Below are 21622 nucleotides of genomic sequence, written 5' to 3' on the forward strand. Positions count from 1 at the left end.
GTGGCACATGGTGGTGAGTTGTCTGCAAATTAATTTCTCTGCATTTAAACAAGGCCTTGGCTGGCTAGATTGGTATCTTAGAAACAAGAGTAAAAGAGGAAAATGAAATAAAGAAATAGATTGGATTGTAGACAATGAGGTGTCCTTTGATGGAGGGAGACAGAGGCAGAAATAAGTTCATTGAGCAAGATAGCAGGTTAAGGAGTGTGCAGGTTTGTTTCAGAGTGAAGCAGGTCATTTTCAGAGAGAGAAAAGGACTATAAAAATGCCATTTATCTTTGCCTGAAACAACCACGGCAGCAGAAAATTCCCAGGACTTGATCAGGTGTAGCCTAGAACTCTGTGGGAAGCTAGGGAAGTGATTGCTGGGCCCCTTGCTGAGATATTTGTATCATTGATAGCCATAAGTGAGGTGCCAGGAGACTGGAGGTTGGCTAATGTGGTGCCACTATTTAGGAAAAGTGGTAAGGAAAAGCCAGGGAACTATAGACCAGTGAGCCTGGCATCAATGATGGGCAAGTTGTTGGAAGGGATTCTGAGGGACAGGATTTACATGTATTTTGAAAGAGAAGGACTGATTAGGGATAGTCAGCATGGCTTTGTGCATGAGAAATTGTGTCTCGCTAACTTGATTGAGTTTTTTGAAGAATTGTCAAAGAAAATTGGTGTGAGCAGAGGGATAGAGGTTGTCTATAGAGACTTCATTAAGGCATTCAACTGGGTAAACTGGTTGGCAATGTTAGATCACATGGAATAGAGTGAGAACTAGCCATTTGGATACGGAACTGGCTCAAGGGTAGGAGACAGAGGGTGGTGACGGTGGAGGGTTGCTTTTCAGACTGGAGGCCTGTGACCAGCGGTGTGCCGCAAGGATCGGTGCTGGGTCCACGCTTTTTGTCATTTCTCTAAAGGATTTGGATATGAACATGGGAAGTATGGATAGTAAGTTTGCAGATGACACCAAAATTGGAGATGTATTGGTCAGCGAAGAAGGTTACCTCAGATTATAACGACATCTTGATCAGATGGGCCAATGGGCTGAGGAGTGGCAGATGGAGTTTAATTTAGATAAATGTGAGGTGCTGAATTTTGGAAAGGCAAATCAGGTCAGGACTTATACACTGAATGGTAAGGTCCTGGGGAGTGTTGCTGAACAAAGAGACCTTGATGTGCAAGTTCATAGCACCTTGAAAGTGGACTCTCAGGTAGACAGGATAGTGAGGGAGGTGTTTGGTAGACTTGCCTCTATTGGTCAGTGCATTGAGTACAGGAGGTGAGAGGTCATGTTGTGGCTATAAGGACATTGGCTTGGCCGCTATTACATGACTGCGTGCCATTCTGGTCTCCCTGCTATAGGAGAGATGTTATGAAGCTTGAAAGTTTTCAGAAAAGATGGGCTGAAGGGTTCAATTTAAAGGGAGATGCTGAATGGGCCGGGGCTATTTTCCCTGGAGTGTCAGAGGTTGAGGGGCGACCTTAGAGAAGTTTATAAAATAATGAGGGGAATGGATAAGGTAAAAAGTCAAGATCTCTTCCACAGGGTAGGGGAGTCCAAAACTATAAAGCTTAGTTGAGAGGGGAAATATTTAAAAGAGACCTGAGGGGCATCTTTTTCACACAGAGGGTGGTGTGTGTACGGAACAAGCTGCCAGAGGAAGTGGTGGAGGCTGGTACAATTACAACATTTAAAAGGCATCTGGATGGGTACATGAACAGGAAGGGTTTTGCTGGCAAATGGGATTAGGTTAATTCAGGATATCTAGTCAGCATGGACAAGGTGGACCAAAGGGTCTGTTCCTGCACTGTACAGCTCCATGGCTTTGACTCTAAATGAAGACCTGAATGGCTGAAGGTCAGTAATGGACAAAGCCCAGAGATAGAGTGCTGTGGAAGAAATATTACAAACTGAATGAGAGAGCAAGGGAAGAGACATTAACTCAAGAAATAATATTGTGTAAATGCAGATATCTGCTGCAAGAAATCGATTATGCTCATGCTAAAGGAGGAACTTGAAAGTGGAATAAGAGTGGCCCTTGAGGTTGTAGACATGCTCGCTGGCCCACTTTGTTTGATTGCAGGCGTTTCATCTCCATGCTAGGTAACATCATCAGTGTGCCTCCGGTGAAGCACTGATGTTCTGTCACACTTGTTATTTATCTGTCCAGAAGAGAGTTCCAAACCTCTATCCTCTTTGTACACAAGAATGATTCCTAATTCCACTTCCAAAAGGTGCAGTTGTATCTGGACTATGTCCACTGGCCTACGCTCTACCAACCATCAGAAACACAACTTATTTATTCTTTCCTAGGATGTGAACATTGCCAACAAGGTCAGAGTTCATTGCCTATTCTAATTGCCACCCCCCGCCCCGAGCAATTTGTTGGTCTATTTGAGAAGGGAGTTAAGAGTCAATCACACTGTTATGGGTCTGGAGTCACGTGTAGGTCAGACCAGACAGGAACAGCAGATTTTGTTGTCCTGGCCACCATCACTGAGACTAGCTTCTCATTCTAAGTTTATTCATTAAATTTATGGTCTGCCCATTGTCATGGTGGGATCTGAACCACTATCACCAGAACATTAGCTTGGGCCTCGCGATTATTAGTCCAGTGATATTACCATTATGCCACCATCCATCAACATTAATATTGAAAGGGAATTAGATAAATATTTGAAAGAGGGAAATTAATACGATTCTGGGGAAAGGAACAGGACTAATTGCCCAGATAAAGCCTGCACAGGCAAAATGGGTTGAATGGCCTCATTTGTGTGTTGTACCATCCTCTGATTCTATGACTCTACCTCTCCCTAAATTTTTATAAAACTACCCTCTCTGACCCCCTTAATACAGTCAGAGAGTCATGGAGCTGTTCAGCTTGGAAACAGATCCTTCAGTCCAACTTGTCCATACTGATCAGATATCCTAACTTAAACTAGTCTCATTTGTCAGCATTTTGCCCATATCCCTCTAAACCCTTCCTATTCATGGACCCATCTCAATACCTTTTAAATGTTGTAATTGTACCAGCCCCCACCACTTCCTCTGGCAGCTCATTCCATACACGCACCACCCTCTGCAAGAAAAAGTCGCCCCTTAGGTCCCTTTTAAATCTTTCCCCTCTCACCTTAAACCTATGCCCCTCTAGTTTTGGATTCCCGTACCCTGGGGAAAGGACCTTGGCTATTCACCCTATCCATGCCCCTCATGATTTTATAAACCTCTATTAGGTCACCCCTCAGCCTCCAACATTGCAGGGAAAATAGCCCCAGCCTATTCAGCCTCTCCCTATAGCTCAAACCCTCCAGCCCTGGCAACATCCTGGTAAATTAGATTAGATGAGATTCCCTACTGTGTGGGAACAGGCCCTTTGGCCCAACAAGTCCACACCGCCCCTTGAAGCATCCCACCCAGACCTATCTCCCTATAACCCACACACCCCTGAACACCATGGGCAATTTAACATGGCCAATCCAACTAGCCTGCACATCTTTGGACTGTGGGAGGAAACTGGAGCACCCGGAGGAAACCCACGCAGACACAGGGAGAATGTACAAACTCCACACAGACAGTCGCCCGAGGGTGGAATTGAACCCGGGTCCCTGGTGCTGTGAGGCTGCAGTGCTGACCACTGAGCCACCGTGCCGGCATAAATCTTTGTAAATGTTTTGAAAACTTTGATCAGTTCATCCCTTGATGTTGTTGAGCCTTACCTTGTCCGACATCAGGGTGGAGATACTGCGCCCAATCTCATGGTAATCCATGTTGCACTGCATTGGACCCAGGAGGATAAAGATGAACCGTACAGGCACTGAGACTTCCAAAACTGATTCAAGGAACACTGCTTCACTGAGGCGCACAAAGGCCATGGTGGGCTGTTCGAGAAAGGCAAGAGTCCCTGAAAAAGTATGAGGAAAGAGACAATGATGAGAATTGTCATGCAGCAGACCTGAGTTTACTGAAAATAAAAGTGATTTTGTCAAACGTTTTCATCTTGCACTCATCAGAACAATCCATTAATTTAAGGGCAAACCAGTACTTAGACTATTTGAGAGGAGATTTCTGATCATCACAGTGAACTTGGTCAGTATCCATGGCAACACCACCACTTGTTAGAGTCCCCTGATCGACCGATAAATACAAGGAGGGAATTGTCAGTGTAGAGAGAGCTTTACCCTATATCTAACCCCATGCTGTCCCTGTCCTGGGAGTGGTTGATGTGGGGGGGCAGTGTAGAGAGAGCTTTACCCTATATCTAACCCCATGCTGTCCCTGTCCTGGGAGTGGTTGATGGGGACGGGAGTGTTTGATGGGGGTCAGTGTAGAGGGAGCTTTACTCTGTATGTAACCCCCTGCTGTCCCTGTCCTGGGAGTGATTGATGGGGACAGTGTAAAGGGATCTTTACTCTGTATCTAACCCCGTGCTGTCCCTATCCTGGAAGTATTTGATGGGGACAGTGTACAGGGAGCTTTACTCTGTAACTAACCGTTTGTGGTACTACAGGGTTTGTTGGCACTGTTACACACCCACACTGATCACCTAGATCTAAATCACACCATCTTTATCGGGGTCATGGGTTAATGTTCAGAAAACCAATGAAGTTGAAATAGTTGACCTAGTCAGGGGGTTACGTACCAATGAGGACTACGGTTGCCTCTGCATTTTCCGGAATTTGCTCCAAGAGCCTCTGTTCAGATTTCCTCTTGTGCCTTTCACTGTGTCGGTTGCTTGGAGATCTGAAATGTCTCTGAAGGCAGAAAGAATTTTGAGCGAAGTTCCTGGGGAAAGGGGCAGGTCTTAGGTCCGTCTGCTCCCTCCCCTAATTGTACAAAGCAGAGCCAGACAACCTTACTGAACTGAGAGACACCATTCAGCCTCGTGCTGGCTCTTTAACTGAGCTCTCCAATTGACCCCACATGCCTCCTGTATTTTTCACACAAACCAACAGGTTTCTTCTCTACAATTATTTCCCCAATTTCTATTTGTAAGTTCTTGTTGAACCCTCTTCTGCTGCCCTCTCAGGCAATTACAACGGCTTACTGAGTCAGAAACAAGCTCCCTTCCCCTGGTTCTTTTACTAATTATCTTTGATCTACTTGCTCTCGGCCTGCTGGAAGAAATTTGCCCTAACCTCACTCTCAAGCCCCCTCATAGCTTCAAACAGCTCAATTCAATTCTCCGTAGCTATAAAGAGAACAAGCCCAGCATCTCCGCGTTCACTGAAGACCCTCAACCCCACTCCGTCCCATTGGAGTACAGCACCTCCTCACACTCTCCAATACCATCATGTCCTTCCCACAGTCTCCCAACCTGAACCCAGTACTCTACACCAGGGGGTGTTTCAAAATGAACCATCTACCTTAGGGAGTGTCTCTAATCTAGTCTAATCTTCTCCATCAGGAGGTGTCTCTAAACAAATAAACTGGGTGGTCACTGTTTAAGACACTGTCAGAGCCAATGGACAATAGGCCATTCGGCCCCTCAAAGCTGCTCTGCCATTCAGTAAGACTATGTCTGACCTGACTGCATTTCAAATTGTTCATCCCCATCTACCCCTGATAACCCTCGATTGCCCTGCCTAACAATAATAATATCTACCTCTGTCTTAAAAAAATATTCGATGAACCTGCCTCCATTGCCTTCCGAGGCAAAGAGGTCCACAATCCTCTGAGACAAAACAAATCCTCCTCATCTCTGTCCTGAAAAAGTGATGTCTAATTTTAAAATTGTACCTCCCTAGTTCTCAACTCCACCACAAGAGGAACAGTTCTTTCCACACTCATTTTGGCAAGAGCATTCAGGATGTTAAGTTAAGTTAAAGAATACAGTACAGTACAGGCCTTTTGGCCTACAATGTTGTACCAACCTGTTATCCTTCTAAGATCAATCTACACTGCATATGCTACATTTCACTATCCTCCATGTGCCTATCCAAGAGTTGCTTAAAAGTCTCTAAAGTATCTGACTCCATGTTGTATGCCTCAAATAGGTCACCCCGACCCTTCTAAAATCCAGTGGAAAGACACCCGGCCTGGATAAACTTCCCTCATGAGACAACCTACTCATTCCTGGCATTATTCCTGAGAACCTCCTCTGAACTACCTGGTGAGTCTTCCTTTCCTCTTTACTGGTTTGACCTGTTGTGTAGCAGGGAGCTCAGAGCAGGCCAATCGAAGGCTTTACCAGGCCTGGTCACGGCTGGGAGGCAGTCCTTCCAGAAAGCAATTGTACCCATTGATTCAATTGTAGTCTGTAACTTCTTCTCCCGAGCACCCTCCAACCCCACCTCCTCCCACCCACTCCCTCCATACCAATTGTTTCCCCTCACCAATGTGTTTCTTATATCTGGAGGCATTATCACCTACAACTGAGTGAATTCTCTTCCCATCATTAAATTATCCGTGGGACTTTACATCTATTATCCACCACAGCTAAATCACCCAGAGGTAGTAGGAACTGCCAATGCTGGAGTCTGAGATGACACAGCATAGAGCTGGATGAACACAGCAGGCCAGGCAGCATCAGGAAAGCAGGAAAGCCAGCTTTCTGGGTCAGGACCCTTCTTCAGAAATGGGGGAGGGAAAGGGGATTCTGAAATAAATAGAGAGGGAGGAAGTGATATTAGAAGGTGGATAGTGGAGCAGATAGAGTGGAGAGAGGACGGACAGGTCAAGGAGGCAGGGGTGGAGCCAGTAGAGGTGAGCGTAGGTAGGAATGTTGGGATGGGGGGGTGGTCAGTAAGGAGGGAGGGGCAGGTTAGTGGGAGGGAAGGCAGGCAGGTCAAGGAGGCAGGGATGAGGTTAGTAGGTGCGAAGTGGGGGGTGGGGGTTGGTCAGTGAGGCGGGAGGAATGGATAGGTGAGAGAAATGGTGGACAGGCCAAGGAGGCAGGGACGAGATGGGCTGGTCTTGGGATGACGTCAGGAATGGGTAAATTTTGAAGTTTGTGAAGAAATTTGTAATTGAGACCATTGAGCCGCAGGGTTCCCAAGCGGAATATAGATACTGTTCCTCCAGCCTTCGGGTGGCATCGTTGTTTTCCAATGAACGAAACCACATGCAAAACCTGTTTCAGGCATTGCAAATCCACAAAGGTGATAGAGAGTGGGGAGAGATGAAATTAAAATGGAGTTGGGTAGGGAGGTAGAGCACTGTATCCTCTGTGGTGCCTACCTTGTTCTAAAAGGCATCAAAAGTATTGGAGGACACTACATTATCTGTCCTCCAAGGACACACGGGAACAAGCATAACCATGGAAGAGGTTTAGACAGTCCCCTCCACAGCCCACTGTTTGGACTTGTCTTGGCCACTTTGGCCAGGCCCAGGAGCAGCCACAAGGGGGTCCTCTGATCTGCCCCCACCCCTCCTGAGGTACCGAATGCCCACTGTTGAGGAGAGGGGAGCTGAAGTCAACCAACTAAGCACCAAAGAGGTTCTCAGGTAACTCCCCACCACAAGATCTGGGAGGAAAATGGGAACACGAATAACATCGTCAGCTTGCTTCACCTCTCAGTTAGATCATTAGATCATCACCAATCTGCTTTATCAGGCCATTAACCGCACCATTCAGACCACCATCATACTGTCATGGGAGTTGGGGGTCTTTGGTAAGATCAACATTTGTTGCCCAATTCTAAATGCCTTTGAACGGAGTGGTTTGCTGGGTCATTTCTGAGCGGAGTTCGGAGTCACCCACCTTGCTATAAATCTGGAGTCACGTGTAGGCAAGGATGATGGATTTCCTTCGCTAAGGGGCATTAGTGACCCAGATATAGTTTTGCAACAATCAATGATAATTTGATGGTCACCGTCACTTAGACTGGCTTTGCACTCAATTAATTGAATTTAAGTCCCGTTGTGGTGGGATTTTGAACCTGTGTCCCCAGAGCACTAGCCTGATTACTAGTCCAGTGACCTGCCGTAGGGCAACACCCAGCCCCACCAAAAATCCATTCATCCTGGCCTCGGAGTACGGATGACCTCCCAACCTTAACTGTTTGATTTTTGTAGTGCGGGCAAGGAGTTCTGAGAGGCTAAGGAAAAAGAGCCTTTACTCTCCCCCCACTTTACTCACTGATCCCACATGCATCCCAACAACAGCCTGCCTCACCTGAGGGCACGAATCCATCTTCTTGGGGTCTTGCACCTCGATGTGTTCATCCCCCATCAGGGGCACAGTGGTGGAGGAATCTTTTGTCACCTTGTGTTCATGGTGGGCACCCAGGTTGGCTGCTTTGGTGGAGCCGGAGACATTCCGAGGGAAAAAGATCCCTTCTTTCTCATCATTAGGGTGGCTGCAACATAACTCAACAACTTAGACCCAAACACAGGAACAAAAACAGAAGTTGCTGGAAAAGCTCAGCAAGGTCTGGCAGAATCTGTGAAGAGAAATCAGAGTTAATGTTTCAGGTCGAGAACTTCCCTAATTCTGAAGAAGGGTCACTTAATCCGAAACGTTAACTCTGCTTTCTCTCCATAAATGTTGACAGACCTGCTGAGCTTTTCTGGCATTCTCCATTCAATGCCTGTCCCTAGTTGCCCCGGAGAAGGCGGTGATGTATGCAGCTCAGAGAGAGCTGAGTGTTCTTGTGCGTAAAATGTTAATATCTAGGTGAAGTTAGTAACAATGGAGGCAAATGAAATTTTGGTCTTTACTGCAAGGGGTTTGAGTTGAGAAAGAGTCATTTTACAACTGTACGCGGTATTGGCTATGTACACTCCTAGTCCCTGTATTTTAAAAAGGACATATTGGCACTGGAGGTAGTTAAAAAGAAATCCTCTAGGCCAATTCTTGGTGTAGAGATGGTCGCTTATCGAGAACGGCTAAACAGGCTGGATATTAGAGTTTCGAAAAATGAAGGATGGTCAGACTGAAACATACAAGATTCTGAGTGGGCTTGACACAGCTGATGTTGAGAAGGTGTTTCTACTCGTGGAATTCTGCAAAATACTGGTGGAAGGGTGTTTTTCTGTCTGGAGGTCCGTGTCTAGTGGTGTCCCGCAGGAATCCATACTGGAACCTCTGCTGTTTGTGATTTTACATATATAAATGACTTGGAAGAAAGTGTAGATGGTTGGGTTAGTAAGTTTTCAGATGATACAAGGATGTCTGGAGTTGTGGATACTGTAGAAAGTTGTCAAAGGATACAGCAGGATATAGATCAGTTGCAAATGTGGGTGGAGAAGTAGCAGATTGTATATGATCAGGGTAAGTGTGAGGTGCTGCACTTTGTTAAGGAAAAGTGTACAGTTAATAGCATTGATGTACAGAAGGATCTTGGGGTTCAAGTGCACAGCTCCCCGAAAGCAGCCATGTGAGTAAATAGGGTGGTAAGGAAGGCATACGGCATGCTTCCCTCTATTGGTCAAGGAATTGAGGACAAGAGTCAGGATGTTACAGCTTTATAAGACTTTGATTAGGCCACACTTAGGCTATTGTGTTCAGTTCTGGTCACCATATTACAGGAAGGATGTGGAGACTTTGGAGAGGGTGCAGAAGGGGTTTAGCAGGATGCTGCCTGGATTAGAGGGTATGAGCTATAAGGAGAGGCTAGAAAAACTCAGGCTGTTTCCTCTGGAGCAGCAGAGATTGAGGGGAGACTTGATGAAAGTCTATAAAATTATGAGATGCATAGATAGGGTTTATAGTCAGAATCTTTTTCCCAGAGTTGAAATGTCTAAAACCAAGGGGCATGCATTTAAGATTAACGAGGGAAAGATGAAAAGAGATACGAGGGCAAGTTTTTTACACAGAGACTGGTATGTGTCTGGAACGCACTGCCAGAGGTGGTGGTGGAGGCTGGTACAATAAGGGCATTTAAGGGACGCTTAGGTAAGAAATGAATATGTAACAAATGGAGGGACATGGACCAAGGGCTGGCAGAAGGGGTTAATTTCATTTGGCATCATGTTTGGCACAACATCATGGGTGAAACGGTCCTTTCCTGCGCTGTACTGTTCTATATTCTAAATACTATCAAATGGGACTAGATTTAGTTGGGTTATCTGGTCAACGTGGACATATTGGACTGAAAGGTGTGCTTCTGTGCTGTATATCTGTGTGAGTCTGTAAATTTGCGCTGTTTTTGCAAGTGTTAGAGGCTGAGGGGTGACCCAATAAAAAAATAAAATTATGAGAGGCATGGATAGGGTGGATAGCCAGAGTCTCTTTCCCCAGGGTGAAAACATCAAATACTATAGTGTGTAGGTTTGAGGTGAGAGAGGGAAAGTTTAAAAACGATGTGTGAGGCAGGTTTTCCGTGCAGAGGATGTTAGGTGCTTGGAACTTACTGCTGGAGGAGGTGGTAGGTGTGGATATTATAGCAATATTTAACAAGTGCTCAGGGATGTAAATGAACAGAGGGATACAGACCATATGCAGGTGGAAGGGATTCATTTAGAATGGTATCATAGACATGATGGGCCAAAGGGCCTGTTCTTGGATTGTACTGCTCTATGTTCAATTTCACCTGGCACTTTTGCGGCAAAAATATTACTTGCCACTTGTCAACCAAAACCTGACATTGTCCAGATCTTGTTGCACGTGAACATGGGCTACTTCAGCATCTGAAAAGTCACAAATGGTGCTGAACCTTGTGCAAACATCAGTGAACTGCCCCATGTCTGAAGGTCATTGATGAAGGAGCTACAGATGATTGGGCCTCGGACACTACCCTGAGGAACTCCTGCAGAGATGTCCTGGAGCTGAGATGATTGACCTCCAACAACCACGGCCACCTTCCTATGTGCCAGGTATGACTCCAACCACCAGATATTTTGCCCCCCGATACCCATTGATTCCAGTTTTGCCAGGGCTCCTTGATGCCACACTTGGTCGAATGCAGCCTTGATGTTAAGAGCTGTCTCTCTCCCCTCACCTCTGGAAATCAGCACTTTTGTCCATGTGTGAACCAAAGCTGTAATGAGATCAGGAGCTGAGTGTCCCTGGTGGAACCCAAACTGGGCGTCACTGAGCAGGTTATTGCTGAGCAGGTGCTGCTTAATAGCACTGTTACTGACACCTTCCATCACTTTACTGATGGTCGAGAGGAGACTGATGGGACGGGAATTGGCCGGGTTGGATTTGTCCTGCTTTTATAGTCAGGTCGAAGCCAGCATCGTATTCTATTGCTGGAATGTTGTCATGACCCATGGCGTTCGCAGTATCCAGTGTCTCCAACAGTCTCTTTATATCACGTGGAGTGAATCGAATTCACTGAAGACTGGCATCTGTGATTCTATACATCTGTTATTCTGTATATAAACCCACTGAACCCCTCAATTAGATTCCAGTCTGTAACTCACTCCTGGGTATCTGTTATTCTTTGTATAAACCATTCCGAACCCCTCAATCAGGTTCCAATCTATAACTTACTCCTGGGTATCTGTTATTCTACATATAAACCACCATGAACACCTCGATTAGATTCCAGTCTGTAACTCCCTCCCAAGGTATCTGTTATTCTGTATATAAACCCCCATGAACTCCTCAATTCGATTCCAGTCTGTAACTCCCTCCTGGGTATCTGTTATTCTATATGTAAATCACCATGAACCCTTTGATTAGATTCTAGTCTGTCAGTCCCTCCCAGGTATCTGTTATTCTGTATTTAAACCACTCCAAACCCCTCCATTAGATTCCAGTCAGTCACTCAGTCCCTCCCAGAGGTCAGTTATTTTATATTTAGACTCCTCTGAACCACTTCATTATATTCCAATCTGTCACTCTCTCCCATGGTAGTTCTGATTCTCGGATGACTGTGGACACAATAGCCAGCTGCCACCCCCGCCCCATTGGTACCTGTGTTTGACAAGGAGTGCTCTCAGTACATTGGCCCTGTCTTCTGGTTTGATCTGATCTGTAATCACCATGGTTTCCACCACCAGCTGGGCAATTCCAGGCAAGGTTTTCTGCTCCAGGTCCAGCAGCACAGCTCCTGCAAGAGACCCACAAACACTGTTTTTTTTATATTCACTCCTGGCACATCGCTGCAAGGGCCCAGCATTTATTGCCCCGTCCCTAGTTGCCTCTTGAGAAGATGATGTTGAGCTGTCTCCTTGAACTGCTACCGTCTATATGCTGTAGGTTGACCCACAATGCCCTTAGGGAAGGAATTTTCACCGAGCAACAGTGAAGGAATGGCGATATATTTCCAAGTCAGCGTGGTGAGTTGTTGGGAGGGGAACTTGGAGGGGGTTATTTTCAGAAATTCTTCCCACCTCAAGGGGTGAGATGCATTCCTTTCTCCCCACTTGCAAATCTCTCAAACCGTGAAGAAAGATAGTCCCCAAAATTCTCCAGAGTCTGTGTAAATTCCCCCAACCCAATTATATTCTGCCTGACCCCTCTCTCCCCATTTACATACCTTATAATCTCCTTATCCCCACTTATGTTCTCCGTACCTTGACCTTACGAATCCCATTTGCTGTCTACATTTGCCCCATCACCCCATTAATAATCCCCTGAACCTTCAAGCTCCTTTCTCACTCCCTGAACACTGACTCCAACATTCTCACCCTGAATACATTCTCCCCGACTCCTCCATTGACTGATTGATTTTATTGTCACATGTACTGAAATACAATGAAAAGCTTTGTTTGTGAGCGGTAAGGCAGATCACAGCAAGCAAAGGATATACAGATCAAAAAGACTTAGAGGCAAACAGGTTACATTGCAGCTTACATTATTTGAGGCTACAGGCCATTCAACAGTCTGATAACAGCCAGAAAGAAGCTGCTTGTGAACCTGGTGATGCGTGTGTTCAGGCTTCTGTATCTTCTGCCTGATGGAAGAGGTTGTAGGAGCTCATTACCAGGGTGCGATGGGTATTTGACGATGTTGGCCGCATTTCCGCAGCAGCGAGCAGTGTAAATGGAGTCCATGGATGGAAGGTTGGCTTCTGTGACAGTCTGGCCTGTGCACACCACCTTCTGTAGTTTCCTACAGTCCGAGGCAGAGCAGTTGCCGAACCAGGCCGTTATGTACCCGGACAGTATGTTTTTTATGGTGCGTCTGTGGAAGTTCGGTGATTGTCCCTATGGACATGGCAAATTTCCTGAGCTTCCTGAAAAAGAAGAGGCATTGTTGTGCCTTCTTGACTGTCACGTCAACATGGGAAGACCAGGACAGGTCGTCGGTTATGGTCACTCCGAGGAACTTGATACTCTCCACCCTTTCAATCTCAGTTCCGCTGATGTAGATGGGGGCATGTTCTCCTCCTTTCTTTCTGAAGCTGATGATCAGTCCTTTAGTTTTGCCGACATTGAGAGGCAGATTGTTTTAATTGCACCACGTCACCAAGCTCTTTATCCCTCTTCTGTAGTTTGACTCTTCTTTGTTAGATATCCGTCCCACTACTGGGGTGTCTTCAGCGAATTTGTAGATGGCGTTCATCCCGAATTTGGCAACACAGTTGTAGGTGTACAAGCAGTATAGTAGGGGGCTGAGGATAAGTCCTTGGGGTCTCCAGTGTTGAGTATAACTATGGAGGAGGGGCAGTTTCCTACCCTCACTGATTGTGGCCTATGGCTCAGAAAGCTGAAGATCCAGTTGCAGAAGGTGGAGCCGAGACCAAGGTCACATTGTTTTGACTTCAGCCTGGAGGGGTTAATGGTGTTGAAGGCAGAGCTGTAGTCAATGAGTAGGAGACTGACATAGGTGTCTGTGTTGTCCAGATGCTAGGGATACAGCATCCTCTGTGAACCTGTTACATCAGTAGGCAAGCTGTAGGGGATCAGGGCAGGTTGGGAAACTGGAGTCGATGTGGGCCATGACCAGCCTCTGAAAGCACTTCATGGTTATTGAGGTCAGAGCCACTGGGCTGTAGTCATTAAGGCACACAGCATGTGCTTTCTTAGGTACATGGATGATGGTTGTCTTCTTGAAGCAGTTGGGGACTTTGTCCTGTAGGAGGGAGAGGTTGAATATGGTGGTGAATACCTCCATTGGTTGGTCTGCACAGAATCCGAGTGCTTGGCCGGGGACATTGTCTGGGCCTGTCAGATTCCTTGGGTTGACACCCAGGTAGCACGATCTGAGGTATGAAACAGTGACAGAGGGAACAGGTATGACCAGGACTGTGGAGGCAGGCGTAACCATCAGGTGATATTCTGCTCAGAGCATAGAAAGCACTGACCGTGTCAGGGAGGGATGTGTCATTGCCTGCTGCTTGTTCTGCTTCATTTTGTTTCCCATAATGTTGTTTAGGCATTGCCATAAGCAGCAGGAGTCTGTTTGGTAGGTCTGGGTCTCTAACTTGGTCTGGTACTGCCTCTTGGCCTCCTGATGGCTTGGTGGAGGTCAGATCTGGATTTTCAGTATTAGTCAGGGTCGTCTGACCTGAATGGCCCACTTCTGGTCTTCAATAGGGAATGGATTTCCTGGTTCATGCAAAGTTTACGGTTGGGGAACACTCAGACTGAGATCTTCTATCTTGCTATTTACATCTCTTCCTTAGCTTCATCCCCTCATCCAAGCTCAGTTACAATGCTCAGAAACCCTGGACCTCATATACATTCACCCAAAACACTGTCTTGCCACTTGCATTCCCCCTCTCCCTCCCTCCGCACTGATGATCCCTGAGCACCCCACATATCGACAGGTGCAAAGAGGCTTTGGGAAGTGACTGGAGATGTTATTTCAGCACTGGACATCTCTGGACAGCTCCTTCTCACCACGTGGAGTCCAGTCTGTGTGAACTCTCTGGTGAACCACAAGATATTGTCCTGAGTTCTGCCAGTAAATCCCCTCAAGTCCTCTAACCCACACAGAACACTGATAAACCTATAAATTAACCTTACTTTATATAAAATACAATTGAATTATGGATTATGGAAATCAGAAACAAATCAGTTACTGTCAGTTCTGAAGAAAGATCACTGGACCGAAACATTAACTTTGATTTCTCTCCACAGATGCTGCCAGAACTGCTGAGGTTCTCCAGCAATTTCTTATATTTTATCTTGTTTTATAACCGTCAAAACATCTTTCAGCATGACACAAGATAGTTATCAAACAATATTCAAGACCCATCAACAAAGAGAAAGAACTGCAGATCATAAAATTCTTACAGTGTGGAAACAGGCCCTTTGGCCCAACAAGTCCATACTGATCCTCAGAGCACCCACCAAACCCATCCCCCTAATCTACAAATCCCTGACCACTACCGGTAATTTGGCATGGCCAATCCAGCTAGCCTGCATATCTTTGGGCTGTAGAAGGAAACTGGAGGAAATCCACACAGACACAGGGAGCATGTGCAAACTCCACATAGACAGTTGCCTAAGAGTGGAATTGAACTGGGGTCCCTGGTGCTGTGAGACTGCAGTGCTAAGCACTGAGCCATCGTGGGGCCCCTAAAGTAGGCAACGGGCTCAATGATTTTTAGCTCAAGCCCTGTCGGGGGACGTGAACCCATAATCTTTGACTTCAGGGGCAGGAGTGCTATCCACTGGACCACAGTGACATAGTGAACGCCACCTTGTGGATGCCAAAAGTCAGAAACAAAATAAGATGTTGCTGGGAGAACTCAGTAGGTCTGGCAGCATCCATGGAGAGAAAACAAAGTTTCAGATCTAATGGCCCTTGTTCAGAACAGAACAGTTCTGCCCTCTCTCCAGAGATACTGCCAGACTGCTGAATTTTTTCAGCAATTTCTATTTTTGAAACATTCGACACCAAGCCAGGTAAGGTCATTCAGTCATAACTTATGGAGACAGACCCTTTGGCCCAACTCGTCCATGCTGACCAGGTATCCTAAATTATTCTAGTCCCATTTGTCAGCATTTGGCCCATATCCATCTGAACTCTTCCTATTCATGTAACAATCCAAATGCCTTTTAAATGTTGTAATTGTACCAGCCTCCGCCACTTCCTCTGGCAGCTCGTTCCATGCACGCACCACCCTCTGTGTAAAAACAAAATTATCCCTTGGGTCCTTTTCAAATCTTTCCCCTCTCACATTAAACCTATGTCTTATGGGACTTGCCTACCCTGAAAGAAAGGCCTTAGCTATTCACTCTATCCGTGCCTGTCATGGGGTGATCCATCAGGTTCTGATACTCCAGTGAAAATCGCCCCAGCTTATTCAGCCATTCCCTTTAAGTCAAAGCCCAGTCCCAGCAACATCCTTTTAAATATTTTCTGCACCCTCACAAACATAACATGTGGAAATATTTGGCATCCAAAACTTTGAGAAAGGGGAAAACTGTAAGAAACGCTTTAATGTTGTCAGTGGGAGTGAGGTGGAGGAGATGTGGAGAGGTTTCGGGAGGACATCTCAGAAACTGAGGCTGAGAAATTACCACCAAATGTGAAAAGATGAACATTAAGGATATGCTGGAACTGGGCTTGACCCAAGTGGATAGCCCCACTCCTTAAGCTCAGCATAGCCTCAGCCCCAGGATCAGGATGTGAGTCATTGCCTGACGTAAATCCAGTTCCAGGGCATGATCAGATAACTCAAAGGCCTGAGCTAATGTTCTGGGTCGAATCTCACTACAGCAGCTCATGGAATTTAAATGTGGTTAAAAGACCTGGAATTGAAAGCTAGCCTTAGTGACGGTGACCATGAACCGGAACCCAGCCGGTTCACTAATGCCTTTTAGGGAGGGAAAACTGTCATCATTAGCAGGTCTGGCCTACAATATGACTCCAGACCCACAGCAATGTTGTGAATCTTAACTGTCCTCTGAAATAACCATATGAGCATAAGACATACGAGCTGAAGGAGGCCATTCAGCCCATCAAGTCTGTCCTGCCATCTAATGAGATCATAACTGATCTGATAATCCTCAGCTGCACTTTCCTGCCTTTTCCCCATCACCCTTGATTCCCTTTCTGACTAAAGATCTGTCTATCACAGCCCTGAATGTACTCGATGACCTAGTCTCAACAGCCCTCTACAGTAAAGAATTCCACAGGCCCTCTAAGAGAAGAAATTCCCCTCACGTCAGTCTTAAATGGTTGGCCCATATTCTGAGAGGATGCACCCTTGATCTTAAACTCTCCCACGAGGGGAAACAACCTCTCCACATCTCCCCTATCCGGTCCCCAGGGGATCCTGCATGTTTCAACAAGCTCTCCTCTCCTTTCTCTATATTCCAATGGGGACAGATCCCAAATCACTCAACCTCTCCTCATGAGACAGTCCCTCCATGCCTGGGATCAGCCCAGTGAACCTTCCCTGGACTGTCTTCACTGCCAGTCTATTTTACCTTGGATATGGGGCCCTGAGCTGTTCACAGTATTCCAGCTGAGGCCTGGTTAGTGTCTTGTATAGTTGTAGCAAACCCTCCTTACTGTTATGCTCTATTTCCTTTGTAATAAAGGCCAACGTTCCATTTGCCTTCCCTGTTACTCACTGAACTTGGATACTGGCTTTTTGTGATTCATGCATAGTACTCCCAAAATCCCTCTGTGCTGCAACTTTCTGCAGTCTTTCAGCAATATCCAGCTCCTCTGTTCTTCCTGCCCAAAGTGCACAGCCTCACATTTTCACAGTAGGCCATTCAGTTAGAACATAGAACATAGAACAATTCAGCGCAGAACAAGCCCTTCGGCCCTCGATGTTGCGCCGACCTGTGAACTAATCTAAGCCCCTCCCCCTACACCATCCCATCATCATCCATACGCTTATCCAAGGACTGTTTAAATGCCCTAATGTGGCTGAGTTAACTACATTGGCAGGCAGGGTGTTCCACACCCTTATCACTCTCTGAGTAAAGAACCTGCCTCTGACATCTGTCTTAAATCTATCACCCCTCAATTTGTAGCTGTGCCCCCTCGTACAAGCTGCCGTCATCATCCTTGGAAAAAGACTCTCACTGTCCACCCTATAAAATCCTCTGATCATCCTGTACGTCTCTATTAAATCCTCTCTTAGCCTCCTTCTCTCCAATGAGAACAGACCCAAGTCCTTCAGCCTTTCTTCATAGGGCCTGCGCTCCAGACCAGGCAACATCCTGGTAAATCTCCTCGGCACCTTTCCAAGCTTCCACATCCTTCCTGTAATGGGGTGACAGGAGGCAAAGGCAATTAAGAATATTGGCCCTTACCGATTACACCCACGTCCCATCAACGTAGGAAAAGAAGTTGTGATCTTCTGAACTCCAGAGAATGGCGGGCATGAGGTTGGAAGCTGCCTTCAGGAAGAGTAAGAAGGATGGTTAGGTCAACAGATGTACTCTGGAGCAGTACTCACCTTGCGCAATGGTCTTCCTCAGTTCCAGGAGGCTGCGGAATGTGAGAGAGGCCACATGCGGTTTTCCCCACTTGTCCGTCTCTGATTCCACGTCTTCCTCAAACTTGATCCACCGAGCAGTCTCCTGCCACATCATCTCATTGTTCTTCCCCAGCACGAGCTCATTCAGCTCGACGAAAACCTGTTGGAACAGTTGAGGGGTGGGGGTTGCAGGAGTGCGAGGATGGGGTGGTGGGGGGGGGGGGGGGTGGGTGTGGAGGTGTGCAAAAGTGAGACAGATGCTCAGAAAGCCATAGCTGCCTGATCAGATGAGCGGCGAGCTGAACTGAGATGCTAAATCTTCCCTCAAACCCCTACCCTCACCATCCCAACCATCCTTCAGGAAGGTACTGCCTCAGTGCCACACCCAGAAATGCCTACTGCTGACTTAACCACAGGGGACGCAGTCCTGAACTCCAATGACATGCTCAGTACCATTTCCTCAAATTCTACCCTGGATCTAATTGTCCTCGGGCCTATGACCTACAGGACTGGAGGTAGGGAGTGGGGGGTGGGGGGGGCAGGGTTGGGCTACTATCCTGCCAGACATGCTGTCCTTCAGAGGAGAAGATGAACCTGAAGCCCAGACTGGCCTCTGAGGGGGCCGTGTAAAAGATTCATTGACCTCACTTTGAACACGCAGCAAGCGAGTCCATGACCAAAGTCCTGCCCCAACCTCCATTCCTCACTAAACTAATAACAAGGAACAAAGCAGAAGTTTCTGGAACAGCTCAGCAGGTCTGTGAAGAGAAATCAGAGTTAATGTTTTGGGTCCAGTGACCATTCCTCTGTAAGGTTCTGAGGAAGGGTCACTGGACCTGAAACGTTAACTCTGATTTTTTTCTTCACAGATGCTGCCAGACCTGCTGAGCTTTTCCAGCAACTTCTGTTTCTGTTTCTGATTTACAGCGCCTGCAGTTCTTATCCCTAAACTAACAAATGATCTGGTCATTATTTTGGTGCTGTTTATGAGATCTTGCTGTGCCCAAAATGGAATTTCCAACATGACAGCTCTTCCAGAAAGTGCCTCATCCACTGAAAATCATCATAGAACCCCTATAGTGTGACAACGGGCCTTCCAGCCCAAACCTCCCCTCCGAAGATCATCCTGACCCGTTCCCTTCCCCATGCATTTCCCATAACCAACCCACACAACCTAAACACCCCTGAACTCTACAGGAAACTTACCATGGCCAATCCCCCTACCCTGCGCATCTTTGGACTGTGCGAGGAAACCAGAGCACCTGGAGGAAACCCACGCAGACACGGGGAGAATGTGCAAACTCCACACAGACAGTCGCCCGAGGCTGGAATCGAACCCGGGTCCCTGGCACTGTGAGGCTGCAGTGCTAACCACTGAGCCACTGTGCTGCCCCTGCTCCACTGTGCTGCCCCTGATCCACCGTGCCACCCCTGATCCATTGTGCCATCCCTGAGGTTGTGAAAGGCACCATATAAATACACCTGCCATATGACATTGAACGACGGCAGAGTAAAAGTGTAGGAAATGCTCTGTACCTCGTGGGGTTTTCTGTCTGGGCGGAATTTCTTCATTCCGGCCTGCGGGATTTTAATGCTGACTTTACTCATTTGACTTTTTGATGGTTTCTTCACCAGATGCCGACGTACCCCTGGATTGTCTTCAAATCGGTGGCCTAAGGATGAAGAGGGATATTGGTTGGAAAAGCTCCGCCACCCATCAAGATAACACAGTGTGGAGCCGGAGGAACACAGCAGGCCTGGCAGCTGATGTTAAATTGGTTTTCCTGCTCCTCTGATGCTGCCTGGCCTGCTGTGTTCCTCCAGCTCCACACCGTTGTTATCTCTGACTCCAGCTTCGGCAGTTCTTACTATCACCATCCATCAAGACTTTATTCTCCTTCACTCTTTTATGGGGTTGTAACCGGCTCAGTTTGCTTCCCATTTCCAATTGCCCCTCCAACCAAGCGACACACAAGGGCCCTTTCAGAGGGAGGTTATAGAAACAAGAGTCCACCACTCAGCCCTTCAAGCCTGCCGCACCTCTCAATGAGATTGTGACTGATCTGATTTTGACCAATACTCCACATTCCTGCACATCCCCGGTCCCCGCTTTGGTCAGCAAGAATCTCCCTTGGCCTGAAAAATATCAAAAGGCTCTGCTTCCATCGCCTTTTGTGGAAGGGAATTCCAAAGCCTCACAACACTCTGAGAGAAGAAATGCCTCCTTATCTCTATCTTAAATGGATGACCCCTTATTCTTAATCAATGAGCCTAGTTCCGGACGTTCCCAATGAGGGGAAATGTCATTTCCATATTCCCACCCTCAGGATTTGATAAGTTTCAATTAAGGCCCCTCCGGCTCTTCTAAACTCCAGAGGATACAGGCCCAGGCTGTCTGGCCTTTCCTCACAAGGTAATCCATTCATTCCAGGGTCAAATGTCAACCACACTGCTGTGATTCTGGAGTCAGATGTAGGCGAAATCAGGTGAGGATGGGACATTTCCAAAAGAACATTGGTGAACCAGATGGGTTTTTACAGCAATTCATCATCGTTGTCATGAGTGGTCTTGTTGGGGCAGGCTTTCAATTACTCATTTATTAAATTCAAATCCAGCCTCAGTGGTAGGATTTGAACCAATACACCGACTCTATCGCTGACCCAGAGATATTACCATGGCAACCCATCCAGTGCATGTGTCAATGAGATTTATAAGCATTTAGTCTGTTACAGATTCCTCATTGGTTAGCACTGACCGCAAAATCCGAAAGTTGTGGCTTCATATCTACCCCAGAGAACTTAGTGCACAGTCTAAACTGTCATAAGCAGTACAGAGGGAGCACTGTACTATCGGAGGGTCAGTACTGAGGGAGTGCCGCACTGTCGGAGGGTCAGTGCTGAGGGAGCGCCGCACTGTCGGAGGGTCAGTGCTAAGGGAGCGCCGCACTGTCGGAGGGTCAGTGCTGAGGGAGTACCGCACTGTCGGAGGGTCAGTGCTGAAGGAGTGCCAGACTGTCAGAGGGTCAGTGCTGAGGGAATGCCTCACTGTTGGAGGGTCAGCGGTGAGGGAGTGCCGCACTGTCGGAGGGTCAGTGCTGAGGGAGCGCCGCACTGTCGGAGGGTCAGTGCTAAGGGAGCGCCGCACTGTCGGAGGGTCAGTGCTGAGGGAGTACCGCACTGTCGGAGGGTCAGTACTGAAGGAGTGCCAGACTGTCAGAGGGTCAGTGCTGAGGGAATGCCTCACTGTCGGAGGGTCAGTGGTGAGGGAGTGCCGCACTGTCGGAGGGTCAGTGCTGAGGGAGTGCCGCACTCTCAGAAGATCAGTACTGAGGGAGTGTCGCAGTGTTGGAGGGGTCAGTACTGAGGGAGCGCCGCACTGTCAGAGGGTCAGTGCTGAGGGCGTG

At 47.2% G+C, this 21622-nt stretch overlaps 1 protein-coding gene across 4 annotated transcripts in view; it reads right to left on the minus strand.

Moving 5' to 3' along the window:
• Nucleotides 1-21622, minus strand: part of LOC125454451 (anion exchange protein 3) — a 169663-nt gene that overhangs the window by 50413 nt on the left and 97628 nt on the right. For all 4 annotated transcript variants that reach the window (XM_048535249.2, XM_059647564.1, XM_059647565.1 and 1 more), the window contains 6 exons: nucleotides 19756-19892; nucleotides 18199-18379; nucleotides 11799-11934; nucleotides 8109-8292; nucleotides 4635-4746; nucleotides 3712-3896 (listed from right to left, as the gene is read on the minus strand). In XM_048535249.2, coding sequence (XP_048391206.1) covers nucleotides 3712-3896; nucleotides 4635-4746; nucleotides 8109-8292; nucleotides 11799-11934; nucleotides 18199-18379; nucleotides 19756-19892 — 935 coding nt within the window. The remainder of the gene's footprint in view (nucleotides 1-3711; nucleotides 3897-4634; nucleotides 4747-8108; nucleotides 8293-11798; nucleotides 11935-18198; nucleotides 18380-19755; nucleotides 19893-21622) is intronic.

This window comes from Stegostoma tigrinum, chromosome 7 (assembly GCF_030684315.1).
Source record: "Stegostoma tigrinum isolate sSteTig4 chromosome 7, sSteTig4.hap1, whole genome shotgun sequence".
Lineage (NCBI taxonomy): Eukaryota > Metazoa > Chordata > Chondrichthyes > Orectolobiformes > Stegostomatidae > Stegostoma > Stegostoma tigrinum.